Source organism: Etheostoma spectabile, chromosome 8 (assembly GCF_008692095.1).
Source record: "Etheostoma spectabile isolate EspeVRDwgs_2016 chromosome 8, UIUC_Espe_1.0, whole genome shotgun sequence".
NCBI classification, from domain to species: Eukaryota; Metazoa; Chordata; class Actinopteri; order Perciformes; family Percidae; genus Etheostoma; species Etheostoma spectabile.
In genome coordinates, this window is record NC_045740.1 from 18,975,557 (window position 1) to 18,992,630 (window position 17,074).

The window sequence follows — 17,074 nt, forward strand, 5'->3', positions numbered from 1 at the left end:
ATTACCTCAGTAAACATTTTCATAATGAGTTTATGGTCTCTATCGCTAGTTTTAAGTCTTCTGCAACACAGAATGACGTTCATTTTTTAAATTATGGTCTTGTTGATTTTGAAATTGGCAATAAAGCAGGGGGGTGTTTTAGGGCGTGGCTATGAAGTGATTGCCAGTGAAAGTGTGTAACGTAACAGAGTGTAAGGACTCCTCCCTCTCGTCTAAAATGGTCACACCCCCAACCAGGATGGCTGCACCCGTAACGGCAAACTCGACGACTCATAGCAGATCCCCCACAAACCAATGGGTTTCTTAATTTTACAGTCAATGAGCTTATAATAACTACGTAACTCTTTGGTTTTAGCGTTCGTTGTTTACACTTTGCCTCGTCACTTTGAGCTCACCTCTGTCCTCGGCTTGAAATGTTTCCAAATCGGCGGCACAGTTTTATTTATTTTTTTATTTACCGAACAAAGGTACATCGCCAGTATGTACATACACGAACGGTGAATACCAGAGGTGCATGTACAGAGAAAATATATGCAAAAAGAAATTAAATCCAACTGGTTTAGCTTCGTCCACTTGACCGGGGCGGTGAAACCGACCCAACTCCAACAGACGGCGTGACTTAAATTTCGTGTTGTGTCATCATCAGCTGCCCTCGGACGCCACCAGACCGCTGGAGGAGGAGGACTTCAGCCCGCAAGTCAGAGACGTGAGTCATGTAAAGTTACGAGTTATGAAATATTTCACTGTTTGCTACTGAAGCATGTCGCTGTTCGTCACTCTCAGGCGAAAACCGATATGTCTAAAACATTGTTTCTGTCAGAAAATGTAGCAAAGGCTCATTTGAAGACACTATTGAGCTATTTACCTCAGACAAAGTCAGACGAAATTACCTTGCCAAATATTTGTGAAGCCCACAGACAGGCAACAGGGCAACCATCTGAAAATAAATTAAAATGGCACTGAGGAGATACAAGGTTTCTGCCCGACAGCGACGTGTCGTTATTAAATGAACAGTTTCTTAATTTTCGGACTTAATTTACTGGGGGATTGCATTTCATGACTCAGCAATTAATCTCACGATTTCAAGAGGATATGTACAGAAGCCCTGAGAGGCAAATGAGAAAGACCATCTTATGATCCAGTTTCTGTCCAATCTAAGTTGTTTCCTCTCCCGGGTTCATGACTTAACAATAGGCCGTTATTAACAATCAATGCCATTTGCAATTAAATTGCAATATGGCAAAATCAGATTTTCTATTTGCAGAAAACACCCTGGTCACGTGACACGCGAGAGTCAAAAAGTCTGCAGAAGAAGTTGCTGCAAACAGTCACATATTGGGCAAAACATGCCTTGCTAATGTTGCTCCTTCACGGGGAAATGCCTCTAACCTGTTTCACCACTTAAAAAAAACACCACAAAGCCATGTACGATAGTTGCATGGCTGAAAAGCCCAACACCAGGGTGTCAGCTGCACTGAGCAGCTCCACTGGAGCGGTTGGAGGTTAAGGGCCTCAAGGGCTCAGGGGTGACGACACCAGATTTTATCCTGTCGGTCCGGGGATTGAACCGACAACCTCCCGGTCGCAGAATGCTGCTTTAACCTTTAGGCCACCACTGCCCCCCCCGTTTAAAGTTAACTCAAACAAAACGGAAAGTGAGGGACATCCCGGCGGCAACGTGACTATTAAATTAACAAACGTCAATATAGTTTAGATATAATATTACAATAACAAAAGATCTGATGTAATTTCTTTGTTCCTGAAGGCTGTCATCACCTCAAACGGCGTCCTCACCCCAAAGTTTGAATACATTGAAAAACTTCGAGAAAAGAGGTAAGATAGTTTCATGCTGGAGCTGTGAGCATGTTACCCAGAATGCCTGTTAAATGCTGCACTTGGTCAATCTTTCAGCGTATTTCCCATTTGAATTGTTCATAACAATGTCGGAAAAATTACTTTGGCACACGTGTGTTCCATCAACGAGTTAATGCAACCGATCTGTGGATGAAATGTGTAAAGATTACGAGACAGGTAACGTTGGAAATCTGTTCTAATGTAGCTCACCTGTGCTAACTCTCTGTTTCAACATTAGCGCTAATAGCAGCCCTGTAGCTTCCTGTTTCTGCTGTTTTCCTCTTTAACTCTTCTCTAGCGTTGCAGTTTGGGATGTTTTCACACCTGTAGTTTCTTTGCGTTGGGTCCAAATCAGATGACGAGTTTGTAAACTTTGTAAGCGATTTTCCCCTCGATTCGGTTTCGAGAAAGTAAATCCAGAAAGGAGGTCCTGTGTTCTGGATGTTATGTGTCTGCATGTTTCTGGCTTCATGGTCAAACCAGCACACTTCATTTAAATAATAAGACATTGTCACCGAGACTTTGTTCTGCCACTGCTTGTCTCTTGTCTCTGGCTGGTAGAGCCCGACCGATATATCGGTGTCAGCATTTATAATGGCCGATTTAAAAAAAAAAAGAAAAAAAAAAAAAACATTCGTCAAAATCATTTATAATGACAAATAAATTAATATTTAAAAAATAAAAACGGACGGTCGACCATGTTATGAGCGTTGGTGTTACATAGTCTGTCCACCAGAGGACGCTCTACAACGTCCCTGTTAGTGATGGCGTTGCATAGTCTGTCCACCAGAGGACGCTCTACAACGTCCCTGTTAGTGATGGCGTTGCATAGTCTGTCCACCAGAGGACGCTCTACAACGTCCCTGTTAGTGATGGCGTTGCATAGTCTGTCCACCAGAGGACGCTCTACAACGTCCCTGTTGGCAACAGATTTTTTTGTTTTTGTTATTGTGTTTTTGTTCAAAGGACTTTAAGTTTCATATCTTAAGTTGATATTAAGATATTAAGTTATCTTAATATCTACATTTTATTTACCAGAACTTTAATATATTTTGATGTTCTGTTGTGACAATAAAACAAATTATTATCATATTATTTTAGTGAGAACTCATAAATAACTAATGTTAGGGAAATCTGTTTGTTTTGTAACGCGTTTCTGGATTTAAATAAACAAACATATACTGTATATATTGCCCGATATATTGGCATTTTGTATTTTAAATATTTTTAAATTTAAAACCAAATATTTGTATCGGTATCGGCCTTAAAAATCCTGTATCGGTCGGGCTCTAGCGGCTGGTTTGACCATGTGACGGCGAGCTTGACTGCTCCACGGTTCGATTGGAAGCGTACCGAGACCACCTCATCAAGCAGGTCTCGGTTCGATTGGAAGCGTACCGAGACCACCTCATCAAGCAGGTCTCGGTTCGATTGGAAGCGTACCGAGACCACCTCGTCAACCAGGTCTCGGCACGCTCGTTTGGTCCGCTTTTGGTGGGCACCCGAGTGTGATTGGTGCTTTCTCACCTTCCAAAATGAACCGCACCAAGGGGGAAAACCATTTCCAGTGTGATTCAACCGTACTAAATGAGGCAGGTGTGAAAGCCCCCTGAGCTGGACTCGTAGCGACTAACGGTCCCCTTGTGGTTGTTCCTGCACAGTGCTGCCCTCTGGTGTCTGCTCGGCCCACCTGCCTCTGCATTAACACCTTGCATGACAAGCGTGCTAATAAGAAATAAATCTGTTTAATTTCTGTGAATTCGGTACAGAGATTGGTCCAAGGATTGTCCTAGCTTAGCACAAAGACTGGAAGTGTGGAGGGGGGGGGGGGGATTGCTAGTTTTTGTTGATTTTAAAAGAGAAATCCTCCTAACCACGATTCCAAATCTGCCTTGTGTTGCAATTCAGAGAAATCAGGAGTTTCTGGAATCTTCTATCTCTGAAGAGAACATTCTGAATCCTGCTTCTTAAATGAGAATATTTTCGAGTTTCTTCGCTCCTAATTGTTAGTTGCAGCCATAAATGCAGCAGTAGGACACTTTGCACCGGCAGTATTATATAATCTCAATCCAGCAGCGCTTTACCAAAAACCAGCTGGTGATTTGAACATTTTCTCTGGGTGCTCTGGGTACAGTTGCCTGTAGCCAAGGAAGACACGGAGGATTAAAAAAAAAAAAAAAAAAGGACTCTTAAGAAGTGGTAATTATCTGCGCAAAATCATCTTGTGAACATAGTAACTGAGAAATTAGAGAGAGTTGTGTGGAGTTGAGAATCATAATTAGATTTGTAGCACCTCATAATTCAACGGCTTGAATGTAACTGACATTAATTAAATATTAATTATATCAACCGTTTGCACTAAAGATTCATAACTAAATGATGACTTTTATAGAGCTGGCTAGCCCCCCCCCCCCCCCCGTTTTTTGTGCTAAACCTGGTCCTCCGGGAGACGCACCGAGATGAGACAGATCTTCTCCTCTGACTTTGTACAAGACAAAACAAATTATTCCTCTGCTATTTACCATTTCCATAAAATCCTCCTCCATTCTGTTTCTTATGAATGCTTTTTTAATTTATTTATTTTATTTGGCGGGCTGTGGCTCAGTGGTAGAGCGGTTGTCCTGCCATCGGAAGTGTTGTGGTTCGATCCCTGCCCCTGCAGTCATTGCAGTTGTCCTTGGCAAGACACTAAACCCCGAGTTGCCCCCGGTGCTGCGCATCGGAGTGTGAATGTGTATGATTGTTTATCGTGGATGAAGGTGTCACCTTTTAGCGCAGCCCGGGCCACAGTGTATGAATGTGTGTAATGTGAATGTCTCCTGTAATGTAAAAGCGCTTGAGCGTTGTTTAAGATCTGGAAAAGCGCTATAGAAATACAGCACATTTACATTTACATTTACATTTTTAATCGGCTTTGATTAATTTCTCAATTGATGACACATGTAGCTTCTCTTACCTCGCTGCTTTCCTGCAGCTTCAGCCAATGTTGCTGCTTAAAAAAAAAAAAACCCAAAAAAACATTTTAATGAGCTTGTCAAATTTATTCGGACTCCATTACCCTTGATGTTGTTTGTTTCTTCAGATAATTACCACGTAGGCTCAGTGCAGATTTGCTCCTCCGTGTGTTTCCTAACAGCTTTCCACCTCTTCTTAAGACTCACAGGGTTCTTCACCCAGAGTTCTGCTTGCTCATATCTAGGCCACGTCTAAGACCTGATGAGTTTTCTTCCTAATTGATCTCAAGTATCAGTTTTCCAGACAAGCCATGCCACCAAATCTTAATCCTTTTTGATTGAGTTTGGCTCCTTTTTTTTAAGATATGTAAACGGAGGGAGAAATCCTCCTGAGGGACCGTCTCTCTTTTCTTTTTTTAATTAAGAAGATGAGGCCCGGCGGCGGACGGATCGCCGGTCCGACCTCCAGCCAGTCCCGCTGCGACGCACGCGTGTGTGTGTGTGTGTGCAGCATCCAATTAGACCAGAGCTAACGAGTCCGGGGGCTTGACTTATGGGTGGAGAGTGGGGGGGGGGGTGGGGGGGGTGGGGTTGAGGCGGTTGGGGGTGATATTAAAGCAATGGGCCACGCAGGGTGATGCCTCCATTATGGTGTTGTTATTGTTATGGTGTAAAGATAATCCAGCATGCATAAAATCCCAGACTTTTTAACTGCATCCAGTTGTTGGGAGAAGGCCGTTCTGTTTAATGAGTTAAACCCCCGTCATCGCCGCGGGTTACCTTAGTTTTCGGGGCTCGGGAGTCTCTCACAGAGACTCTGCCGCTGAATCAGTTTCCACACTCTTTATTATTATTATTATTATTGCATGTGTAATTTATAAAGTTGTCTTGTTGTTGAGATATAAAAACAGTAACAATAGATTAAATATTTAATATAAAAGAATAATTAAGGTGACCCGTGTTGTAGATTCCTAAATATTCAAATTAATAATTACCAGTGTATGTATTTAGCTCGCCTCCATGTTGCCTCCATGTTCCTGCTCGACACCTACTCTGCTACGATTCTCCATGTCTCTGTCTGTCTCTCTCTGTTTCTTTGTGTCTGCCTCTGTCTCTCTCTCTCCTTTTTTGTCTGTCTCTCTTCTCTGTCTGTCTCTCTCTCTCTTTCTTTGTGTCTCTCTGTCTCTCTCTCTCTCTTTGTGTCTCTCTCTCTCTCTTTGTGTCTCTCTGTCTCTCTCTCCTCTTTGTGTCTCTCTGTCTCTTCCTCCACCTCCTCTTGTGTTCTCTCTGTCTCTCTCTTCTTTGGTTTCTGTTCTGTCTCTCGCCTTTCTTTGTGTCTCTGTCTGTCTCTCTCTCTCTTTGTGTCTGTCTGTCTCTCTCTTTCTTTGGTTCTGTTGTCTGTCTGTCTTGTCTCTCTCTCTCTCTTTGTTCGTTCTGTCTTCGTCTTGTCTGTGCTTCCTGTCTCTCTTCTCTCACTCCCTCTTTGTGTCTGTCTGTTTCTCTCTTTCTTTGGTTCTGTCTCTTCTCTGTCTGTCTCTTGTCTGTCTCTCTCTCTCTCTCTTTCTTACTTTGTCTCTCTCTTTCATGAAAAGAGCAATGAGATAACTGGTTTTGTGATTTGGAGCTATATAAATAGAATTGAATTGAAAATTGAATGTATTTATTTGCAAATCAAATGATTCAAATAACTTTAGTTGTTTTAATTTAAATCTGGGGAAACGCCGACCTTTTTAAAGTTTGTCAAAAAACTCACATTGTTAGTCCAAATCTGCGCAGTTCAACACAGTTTAGGAGAGAGATGTGTTACGTTTTGATGGTTTTCTGACGTGGCTCTGAGAGTTTCCTAACGTCCTTCAGGGAGAAGGCTCAGATCATGAAGAAGGCCGGGATGAAGCGAGTCCTGCTGCTGGGTTCAGGGTACGTCTCGGGACCCGTCGTCGAGTATTTGACTCGCGACGAGAAGACCCAGGTCACTGTTGGTGAGTTTATCTAACACACTCTTAGGAAGCCGTAGCCCTCATGATCACTCAGTCCTCTTCACTTACTCATTTATTTTATTCATTTGTTGATTTGTTTCCTGATTTCGCTCTTCAAGAGTTAAATGTGGGTATGTGTGTGTGCATGGGTGTAAGTGTTTATGTCTATATATATATATATATATATATATATGTGTGATGTGAAATATTTGACAACTTTATCTTAGTTTGACTGACACGCGGATGAGTTAACCTCATTTTGTAGGGGGCGCCCGGTTAGCTCAGTTGGTAGAGCGGGCGCTCACATATAGAGGTCTACACATCGACGCAGGAGTTCAACTCCGACCTGCGGCCCTTTGCTGCATGTCACTCCCCCCCCTCTCTTCCCTTTCATGTCTTCATCTGTCCTGTCAAAATAAAGGCTGAAAATGCCCCCCCCCACAAAAAAAAACCTTATTTTGTCGGTACCCTAAAAAGTGCAGAGTTCGGTCCTCGACCCTACATTCGGCTGACTGATTTCTTCTCTTAGCGTCGGTGATGCTGAAGCAGGCGGAGGAGCTGGCAGCCAAATACCCCAACACCATTCCCGTTATGCTGGACGCCGGCAGCCAGGAAGGACACCTGGACTCTCTGGTCAAAGACCACGACCTGGTCATCAGGTACAGCACGCCCTGCAGTCCCGCTGTCAGCACCATGTGTTGGTACAGGAAGGAAAACCTGTGGGTGGATGGCTTAAAAAGATACTGAAATACTTGAGGGGCGTTTTTAATGCGTCTTTTTATTCTTAGGATCTCTAAAGTCCCTGTTAAGTGGACCTCAATTTAATTTAAAGAACTAGATTTGTTCCTGATAAGCAATTAAAAGGTGCAACGAGTAGCCTATAAAAGGACAGTTCACAGATAAGGTACAAATATGAGTGATTAATTAAGTAATGCATTGCTACTAGCAACATTTAGTGACTATTTGGGTATTTAGGACAACCCTCACAATCAATAAAAGTTAGTGTTTGCGTAAAAAAACGTGTGTTATGTACATTTTAGATGATGAAAACCTGGACCCAGTGGGGAACCCGGCAAGTGGTCTTTGTTTTCTGTAAGGCAAGGCAGCTTTATCTGTAGAGCACATTTCAGCAACAGGGCAACTCAAAGTGCTTTACACAAAATCAGTTAAACAGATAAAACACAAGAATAAACAGTTACAGTGCAGCATAAGAAATTAAACATTAAAGAAATGAACAACCATTTAAACAAAGGCAACATCAAAAAGAAAGGTTGATTTTCCTGCCAAAGACCCGACGTTTAGTAAAGCTAGAGTTAGTGTGTTTCCATATTTTTGGACAGGCTGTGGCTGACGAGGAATGGATGCTAAATTTGCTAAGTTTGCAGTTAGGTGCTTATTTGCAATTTCTTTTTCTGCTACCTGTCACAACATAAACTGAGGAAGAATCGAATCCACAGGGCAGACACGGCTTGTCTTGGAAAAAGTCATGAGTGTCACTAGGCCTGCAGCCTGGGCCCGGCACATGTCGGTTCATGCTTGCTGGAATTTGTCCTTATCAGTGTGTATCATAGGTCATTTTCTTTGTTGGTTCCTAATTGAATATTATTGAAAGTCTGTAGCCTCCATAGCTCTGTAAAGCTGTTATTTCATTCCTTTGGACGAATGAAAAATGTAGACGTGTGGACGTCTCAGGCTGTAACTTTTTACATTATCGGACTCGGCTCAGTTTTCCTCAGTCCGCCACATTCGCGAGATGAACTCACCAGCTGTCTGTCCTGACTCCTCAGCATGCTGCCGTACTCTCTCCACCCGCTCATCGCCAAACACTGCATCAAGAGGAAGGTGAACATGGTGACCGCCAGCTACCTGAGTCCCGCCATGAGGGAGCTGCAGAGCAGGTGAAGTACACAGCAGACACGGATCAAAGAGGATATACTGGATGCGCATGGGCTCTACAACTTTTACCAATGTGATTGAAATTTTCATCAGAAACAACAAAAAAGGTTTTTTCTTTAACCTTTGTGTACTCGTCTTCTCGTTAAAATTGTAAATCAACACTTTTGTTGGTGCCTCTTATTGATTTAAAAAACAACTTTTTCTTACGTTTTTGTTCCTTTTTTCAACACTTTTGTCGCTTTTTTTCAATGTTTGTCACTTTTGAAATTTTCAAAACTACGTAAAACTAACTTATTAACTTTAGTTTTACAGTTATTTTGGGGATTTATGGTCAATAAACCTCATTTATAGGAAATTACACCTAATGTTTGAGTTAGAAAAGCAGAAATTAGGAATTATTGAGACTAAAATTAAAGGAATGGATGTTGATGATAATCACAGACTGGAATATGTCAACTTTTACTCAACACTATTTCAACACCACTTTGATTGAACGCTATAAAATTGAAGAAGACACCCCAAAATTAATGAAAGTTGTACTTGTGTGTGTGCGTGTGTGTGTGTGTGTGTGTGTGTGTGTGTGTGTCTCAGTGCGGAGGAGGCGGGCATCACCATAGTGAATGAGATGGGACTGGACCCGGGCATCGATCACATGTTGGCCATGGAGTGTATCGACAAGGCCAAAGCCGACGGCTGCACTGTGAGTCAACACTCACTGTGTGTGTGTGTGTGTGTGTGTGTGTGTGTGAACACATTCAGGCATCACAGTGATCCATTAAACACACCAACAGTCCACATGTTCAAGTTGCTTAATTTCACACCGGTTGTAGTCCAGAAACAGTCAGACATGAGCTGATGTGGTGAGGAGAGTTCATCCTGAATCAGAAAGGTTCCTCACAACCTGAAAAAGACATTTTGACCCGGGATTATACTTCTTCATCTAAATTAAGACCTGATCTTCAGATTGGATCCGACACATTTCATGTGGTTTTTGCTGTCTAGACTTTCTAAAATCAATTATGATATTCCAAAAACCCAATTTGGGCCGGCAGTCTTAACAGGGCCTTAGTGTAAATGTCGGCTGAGGAGTAAGTAATAAACAAGTATAAGCTATATTTCAGAATAACACAGTTAAGTTTAATAACAATAAGCAGATTAATCAGTGAACTGACTGACTGACGATGTAAATGACGGTGTTGTTCAGGTGGAGTCGTACAGCTCGTTTTGCGGCGGCCTTCCTGCTCCCGAGTGTTCGGACAATCCTCTTCGCTACAAGTTCAGCTGGAGTCCGTACGGCGTCCTCCTCAACACCATCAGCCCCGCCATCTTCCTCCGAGACAACCAGGTAGACAGGCCCAGGAAGTAGGAATACGCAACAAGTCTCTTCCTATATTTACAGTGTTAAAGTCAACAGGAGATACTCACTGTGTGTGTGTGTGTGTGTGTGTGTGTGTGTCGTGTTTGTCTTGTGTGTGTGTTGGTCTGTGTCTGTGTCGTCGTGTGTCTCTGTCTGTGTCTGTGCTGTCTGTGTGTGTCTGTTGTGTGTGTCTGTCTGTGTGTGCCTGTCTGTCTCTGTGTGTCTCGTGTCTGTGTCTGGCTCTGTGTTTGTCTCTGTCTGGCTGTCTGTGTTTGTGCTCTGTCTGTGTCTGCTGTCTGTGTGTGTGCTCTGTCTGGTCCTGGCTGTCTGTGTTGTCTCTGTCTGTGTTGGCTGTCTGTGTGTGTCCTGTCTGTTGTCTGGCTGTCTGTGTGGTCTCTGTCTGGTCTGTCTGTGTTTGTCCCTCTGTCTGGCTGTCTGGCTGTCTGTGTGTGTCTCTGTCTGGCTGTCTGTGTGTGTCTCTGTCTGGCTGTTCTGTGTGTCTCTTCTGTCTGGCTGTCTGGCTGTGTCTCTGTGCTGTCTCTGTGTGTCTCTCTATCTGCTTTCTGTGTGTCGTGGCGGTCTGTCTGGTCTGTCTGTTCTGTGTCTCTGTCTGTCTGTTGTGTTGTCTGTCTGTTGTCTGTCTGTTGCTGTCTGCTGTTTGTCTGATGTTGTCCAGGTGGTGAGCATCCCGGCTGGAGGTTCTCTGATGGAGTCCAGCGTGCCGATGGATTTCCTTCCTGGTTTCAACCTGGAGGCGTTTCCAAACCGTGACAGCACAACGTATGCCGAGCCATACGGCATCCAGACAGCACACACACTGATCAGAGGAACGCTGCGCTTCAAGGTACAGCACACAGACGCACACAGACGCACACAGACGCACACAGACACACACAGACACACACAGACACACACAGACACACACAGACGCACACTCACTCACCCACCTAGAGATAGGCATGGTGTTATTTCTAATAGCTTAATAGCTGGTTTGATTTGCATTGAGAGATGATCTTATGGAAAGTTCCCCATGTCTATCTCTATGTATGGTGAAGGGTATGTGATGATGGGGGGGGGGGGTATTTTAATTCCAAAGTCCAAGGGAACTTTATCAGGATGCATAGTATCCTGATCCATGAAATAACTGGCCTTTAAAAATTAAAATCTGCCTCTATGGGAATTTAACATAGGGAGGTGTCTACTTATTCCCCCTGTATTTTAAGGAACAACATTCATTTATTTATTTACATTATTCATTCACAAAGAAAATAAATGTTGGATTCACTTACACTCTTTGAATAAAGGCATTAAGATCAATTTCCAAAAGATATTTTTTATTCCTCTTTTTAATCTACTGTGATATCACACAAAGTGATATTAACAAACAGAGAAATGTATTTGTTTTAGATAGAACAGATGTTGACAAAGTTTCCTTTTGGGGACATTGTTTGAAAAATTAGAAGTTGGAAAAAAGGTTATAAATTGCAGTATATCGCAATATTTGTAAAATCACAATAATAATATCGTGGCCCAAATATCGTGATGATATTGTATCGGGAGGCGTCTATGATTCCCCCCCGGTTTCACTATATATTCTGTCCAATAACGGGCGTTTCGACAGCGTGACGCTAACCCTAACCCTGGTGTTAGACAACGTGCGGTGTGAACACAAACCACTTCCAGACCAGTTGGAGGAACTGGTCATGTGGTCACATATGTGGTCCCTGTTGACCCCTGTTGACCCCTGTTCTGTCCCGCAGGGCTTCACAAAGGCCATGGCTGGGTTTGTGAAACTGGGCCTGATCAACAGCGAGCCCTGCCCCCTCCTGCAGCCTACTTCAGCTCCTGTTTCCTGGGTAAGACGATCCATTCAGCCTCGGAGCGGTGACTTCTGCTTCTTTCTCCAGTCTGTCGTTCACTTTCATAAAAGTCCACTGAGAGCGTTGCTCGCGTTGTGGAAATGGATTTCGCTGAAGAGGCTTTAACTGTCAATAGCTGGCTGTCAGCATCAAGGCTGCAGCGAGCCGAGGCTCTCTGACACCGATCAGAGTGCACAGCGGGGGACGTTTGTCCTCTTTCATCCCTTTTGAGATGTGAGAGAAACACAGAGTACAGGATGGGTTTATCAGAAATCATGAGCATGATTAGCGATTTTAAATCCTGCCACTCAATCTCTCTGAAAACACTCAAAAATTATTTGGAATCTGGATGAAAAGAGAAATAGTGCTCATGTGCTAAATGTCGCCATGGGGCGTTTGTAAATGTCTACTCTCCATGTGTAAAAAAAGGAGTTAAGGAGATAATGATGAGACCCAGTGTTGAAGTCTATGAGCTTTAAAGGGAGCTAGGAGACAAACTAAGGAAGAGCTTTAGGGGAGGGGGAGGAGGATACTAGGAGATAAAGAGGAGCTAGGAGACAGACTAGGAGCTAAGGAGGAACTAGGAGACAGTCCAGGAACTAAAGAAGAGATTTAAGACCGAATATGAGTTTTAAATGAGCTAGGAGACAGACTAGGAGCTAAAGAGGAGATAGAAGAGGGCCTAGGAACTAAGGAAGAGCTTAAGGAGACAATCTAGGTGTTAAAGAGGAGCTAGGAGAAAGAGTAGGAGCTAAAGAGGAGATAGGAGAGAGCCTAGGAACTAAGGAAGAGCTTAAGGAGACAATCTAGGTGTTAAAGAGGAGCTAGGAGACAGAGTAGGAGCTAAAGAGGAGATAGGAGAGAGCCTAGGAACTAAGGAAGAGCTTAAGGAGACAATCTAGGTGTTAAAGAGGTGCTAGGAGACAGAGTAGGAGCTAAAGAGGAGATAGGAGACATTTTAGATAGCAAACAACACATGAGATTGGAAGTGTCTGAATGTGATCAATTTGGAGGACCCACAGTAAAAAGAGATCTGTCCTCTTCTCTCGTAAATTCATATATTGATGCTTCCTTTACCCTCATGTTGTCCTTGGGTCAGATTGACCCGTTTTCCTATATCAATGTTCTTTTTAATTCCTTTAAAACGCTCTTTGCCAAGTATAAATCTCTACTTTCATTCATTTTGGGGCGTCTTATTCAATTTTGTAGCATTTAAATGTGTAATTTAAAGTGTTGTTGAAATAGTATTGAGTAAAAGTTGACATATTCCAGTCTGTGATTATCCATCAACATCCGTTCCTTTAATTTTAGTCTAAATATTCCCTAATTTCCTATAATTGAGGTTCATTGACCATAAATTCCAAAAAGGACTTCAAAACTAAAGTAAGTTAGTGTTTCGTAGTGTTAAACGTCAAAAACAGTGACAGACACTGAAAAAAAACGTCACAAATGTTGAAAAAGGAACAAAAACGTAGTGTTGATTTTCAATTTTTACGGGAAGACAACACGAGGGTTATTGTCATCTTTAACTTTGTTCACATAGTACCTGTTATTGTATTTTGTTGTTTTAGTGGATCTGGCCGGTATGGGGGATTTCATTTTCCTCTATTTCTCTATCTAGAAAGCGCTTCTCTGTAAGCAGATGGGATTGTCCTCTTCGGTTTCTCACGACGCCTTTGAGGACGCTGTCTACGAACGCATCGGAAAGGACGACTTTGCGATGGACACCCTGAGATGGTGAGAGACAAAAAAAACAGCAATCCAAATCCTCATATTGTCCTCGGGTCAAATTGACCCGTATTCATAAATCAATGTTAATTGTAATTCCCCAAAATAACATGATTGATTCCACCCAACGCTCTTTGCCAAGTACAAATCTCTACTTTCATTAATTTTGGGTCTTATTATATTTTATAGCATTTGAAAACAAATGGAAGTGTTTTTGAAATAGTGTTGAGTAAAAGTTGACATATTCCAGTCTGTGATTATCCATCAACATCCATTCCTTTAATTTTAGTCTCAATAATTCCTAATTTCTGCTTTTCTAACTCACACATTAGGAATAATTTCCTATAAATGAGGTTTATTGTGACTACAAATTCCAAAAATAACTGTAAAACTAAAGTTAATAAGTTAGTGTTACGTAGTGTTGAAAACGTCAAGAAAAGTGACAAATATTGAAAAAGTTGAAAAAAGGGACAAAAACGTAAGAAATGGTAAAAAAAAAAAAAAAAAAGATTAAAAAGCATCTTTCTGTATTCTACTAAAAAAAAAAAAAATTGCTTATTTAACTTAAAACAAATGACAGGAAATCAGTTTCTTGCATTGAACAAAATAAATATTGAGTTAAATATAAAAAGGAACCGCTAAAAAAATAAAGTGACCATTACATTTTATAGTGCAGCGTTCTTCTGATAATTTCTTTAAACTAACGCAAAAAAAAACCCATCTTTTGAGCGATACGTCGCAGCCTTTTGCGACGTGTTTATTGTGCCAGTTGATATCGCTACTTTGACGATAAAGAAACGTCATATTCCTACTTTGAACAAGTTCTTTAGATGTCCATTTATTTATTTTTTAAGCTTTTCTGAGCTGCGTACGACGCTGCTATTCTTAAAGTTAGCGTTGCCGCTGTGGATGGCGAGCTGACGACAAGGCTAAAGCTGCTCCTCGTCTGCACGTTTCTCGCTTTCCTGCATAGCGGGGACGCCTGAAGTGGTGTAGCGCGCACGCACCCTTCAATTTAAATCAACTTTTGCAGGGGTCTCTTCAGACCAAGGCTCCACGCCGCCATTGTTCTGCAGTGAAGGTAAAGGGGCCCCGATGGCATTCAAGGGTAGATTCCTCCGGCGGTAAAAGTGAACCGTTGGAACTGTTTCCATTTGTGCAGTTAAAGGATTTTAAAAAGCCAACGTGTTTGCTGCAGCTCAAATTGAATGACTTGTTGTTCATTTATTCAATTCACCAGCAAAGCGGTGACAAAAAGCAACTGCTCATCTCTTTAGATTTAGCCAAGGATGTGTGGGCTGCCGCCGCCACTGGGGTTGTAAAGCAAAGTAGTTTTCTTTTTTATTTTAATCCTTTCGTGAAGGTTGTTCCATTGTGTGGAAAAGTCGTGTTTTTCTGTCTCTTTTTTCTGTGTTGTGTGTTGTGTGTGTGTGTGTGTGTGTGTGTGTGTGTGTGTGTGTGTTCAGGTTCGGGATGCTGAGCGACGAGTCGGTGCTTCACGCCGACAGCGTGCTGGCTGCTCTGGCAAAACACCTGGAAGCCAAACTCTCCTTCGGTGAGACACAGACTCGTTTTAATTACCACAAAGCAGAAGAACACAAAGTGCAAAATGTAGTACTAGCACAGAAACCCCTAATGAGTCCTCTTCCCGGGTTTAGGTGAGGGCGAGCGAGACATGATCATCCTGAGGAACGACGTTGGGCTGCGCCACCCGACCGGCGAGCTGGAGACCAAACACATCAGCCTGGTGGTGTACGGCGACCCCAGCGGCTTCTCCGCCATGGCCAAGACTGTAGGATACCCAGCGGCCATTGCTGCTCGCATGGTCCTCGATGGTCAGTGATATCAGTCTGGAAAATTGTTTCTGAATTAAATGCCAAGTATGGAAAAATAACACAATAAAAGTATGTATGACACACAAACATAGATAGATAGATAGATGTTTATTGATCCCAAGAAAAATGGGAAATTACCTAAAGGTAAATTATGGGAAAAACATGTAAAGGTGTGAATACCGATCACACAAAACTAATAATAAAGTTCAATAAGATTTTTTTTTTTTTTACTACAAAAGCTTGACTGCAAGTTAACAGTATCAGCATAGTAGCACATTTCTGCCCTGCTAAAAGTTCCTCTGTTTTTCTTTTGGCTTAGTTGTAAGTGAAAAAGATTAGCTGTCATGTAAGTGTGCGATGCCTAGGAAGTAATTGTTAATTGTTAATTACTTTCTAGGCATTGCACACTAACATGACAGCTAATCTTTTCTCTTGCTACTTTTACCAAGAGAACCAAGAGACGCCTAATGATATATTAGTTTTAAGTGCACATGGGAAACAAGTTATCAAATAACACTGAATATTTGGAAACATGTGCCTTCAACCAGGTAGCGATTTAAACAAAATAAATAAAATAAAAAATAATACATTTCAAAATGGTCTATCCTTTTAGTCTGGGAAGCTAACGTTAGTTTATCAGGTTGTGAAGCTAACATTACTTTTTCACTGTGAAGCTAACGTTAGTTTGTCAGTATGTGGAGCTAATGTTACTTTGTCAGTATGTGGAGCTAACGTTAGTTTTTCACTGTGGAGCTAACGTTAGTTTGTCAGTATGTGGAGCTAACGTTAGTTTGTCAGTTTGTGGAGCTAACGTTAGTTTGTCAGTATGTGGAGCTAACGTTAGTTTGTCCTTCAGTCTGTAAAGATAACTCACGTGTCTGTATGTGACAGTTACTATGGTCACTATGGTTAATCAGTTAGTGAAGCTAACGTTTGTAGTAGTTGTTCGCTGAAGCTTGAACCTAAATCAGCGCGTTTTCTCTCTGCAGGTGAAATCAGTACGAAGGGAATCGTGGTTCCGTTGACGAAGGAGGTCTACGAGCCGACGCTGGCCCGTCTGAAGGAGGAAGGACTTCACTTCGTATCCAAGAGCACCGTGCTGGACTAGAGAGCAGACCAGTAGTCCCTGGAAATGCTTTAGAAATCAGGAGAAAATCTGTAAAATCCACATGCTCTCAGCTGCTTTTTCACCTAACTTCACCAAACTGGATCTTCCGACACACTCAGACTCAGATCTATGAAATTAATATTAGTTGTATAATTACAAAAAAAAGTACAGATGTAAAAGGGAAAAAAGTCTTTAAAAAAAAGTGTTTTTGTTACACATGGTCAAATGTTTAAATCCTAGTGTTTTTTTTTTTTTTTTTATTGTGTAGAAATTTGATCACAATTTGGTGACGCTTTAAAACCATTTTTGTTACTTTTTAGGTCAAAAAGCTGAAGAGGCAGCTGGTGATCACATTCATTAATCTGCAGACATTAATTAATTTGCATCAATTTAGTCAGAAAAAAAGTTATTCTGTGAAGATTTGTACAAGGTCGACAGAAATTTAACCCTTGTGTTGTCTCAAAATTCAAAATCAACACTTTTTGATGCTTTTCATCTGTTTTTTTT

At 41.9% G+C, this 17,074-nt stretch overlaps 1 protein-coding gene across 5 annotated transcripts in view; it reads left to right on the plus strand.

Annotated features, from left to right (window-relative positions):
* The window catches only part of aass (aminoadipate-semialdehyde synthase), a 33,252-nt gene extending 16,660 nt beyond the window's left edge, over nt 1-16,592 (plus strand). For 3 of the 5 annotated variants that reach the window (XM_032522900.1, XM_032522904.1, XM_032522901.1), the window contains 14 exons: nt 647-706; nt 1,766-1,833; nt 2,020-2,031; nt 6,666-6,787; nt 7,314-7,443; nt 8,572-8,682; nt 9,272-9,380; nt 9,885-10,025; nt 10,714-10,881; nt 11,798-11,893; nt 13,518-13,633; nt 15,091-15,179; nt 15,283-15,459; nt 16,449-16,592. In XM_032522900.1, coding sequence (XP_032378791.1) covers nt 647-706; nt 1,766-1,833; nt 2,020-2,031; nt 6,666-6,787; nt 7,314-7,443; nt 8,572-8,682; nt 9,272-9,380; nt 9,885-10,025; nt 10,714-10,881; nt 11,798-11,893; nt 13,518-13,633; nt 15,091-15,179; nt 15,283-15,459; nt 16,449-16,567 — 1,518 coding nt within the window. In that variant the 3' untranslated portion in view covers nt 16,568-16,592. The remainder of the gene's footprint in view (nt 1-646; nt 707-1,765; nt 1,834-2,019; nt 2,032-6,665; nt 6,788-7,313; nt 7,444-8,571; nt 8,683-9,271; nt 9,381-9,884; nt 10,026-10,713; nt 10,882-11,797; nt 11,894-13,517; nt 13,634-15,090; nt 15,180-15,282; nt 15,460-16,448) is intronic. The other 2 variants (XM_032522903.1, XM_032522905.1) reach the window with 1 other exon arrangement.
* The last annotated feature ends 482 nt before the right edge of the window (nt 16,593-17,074 follow it).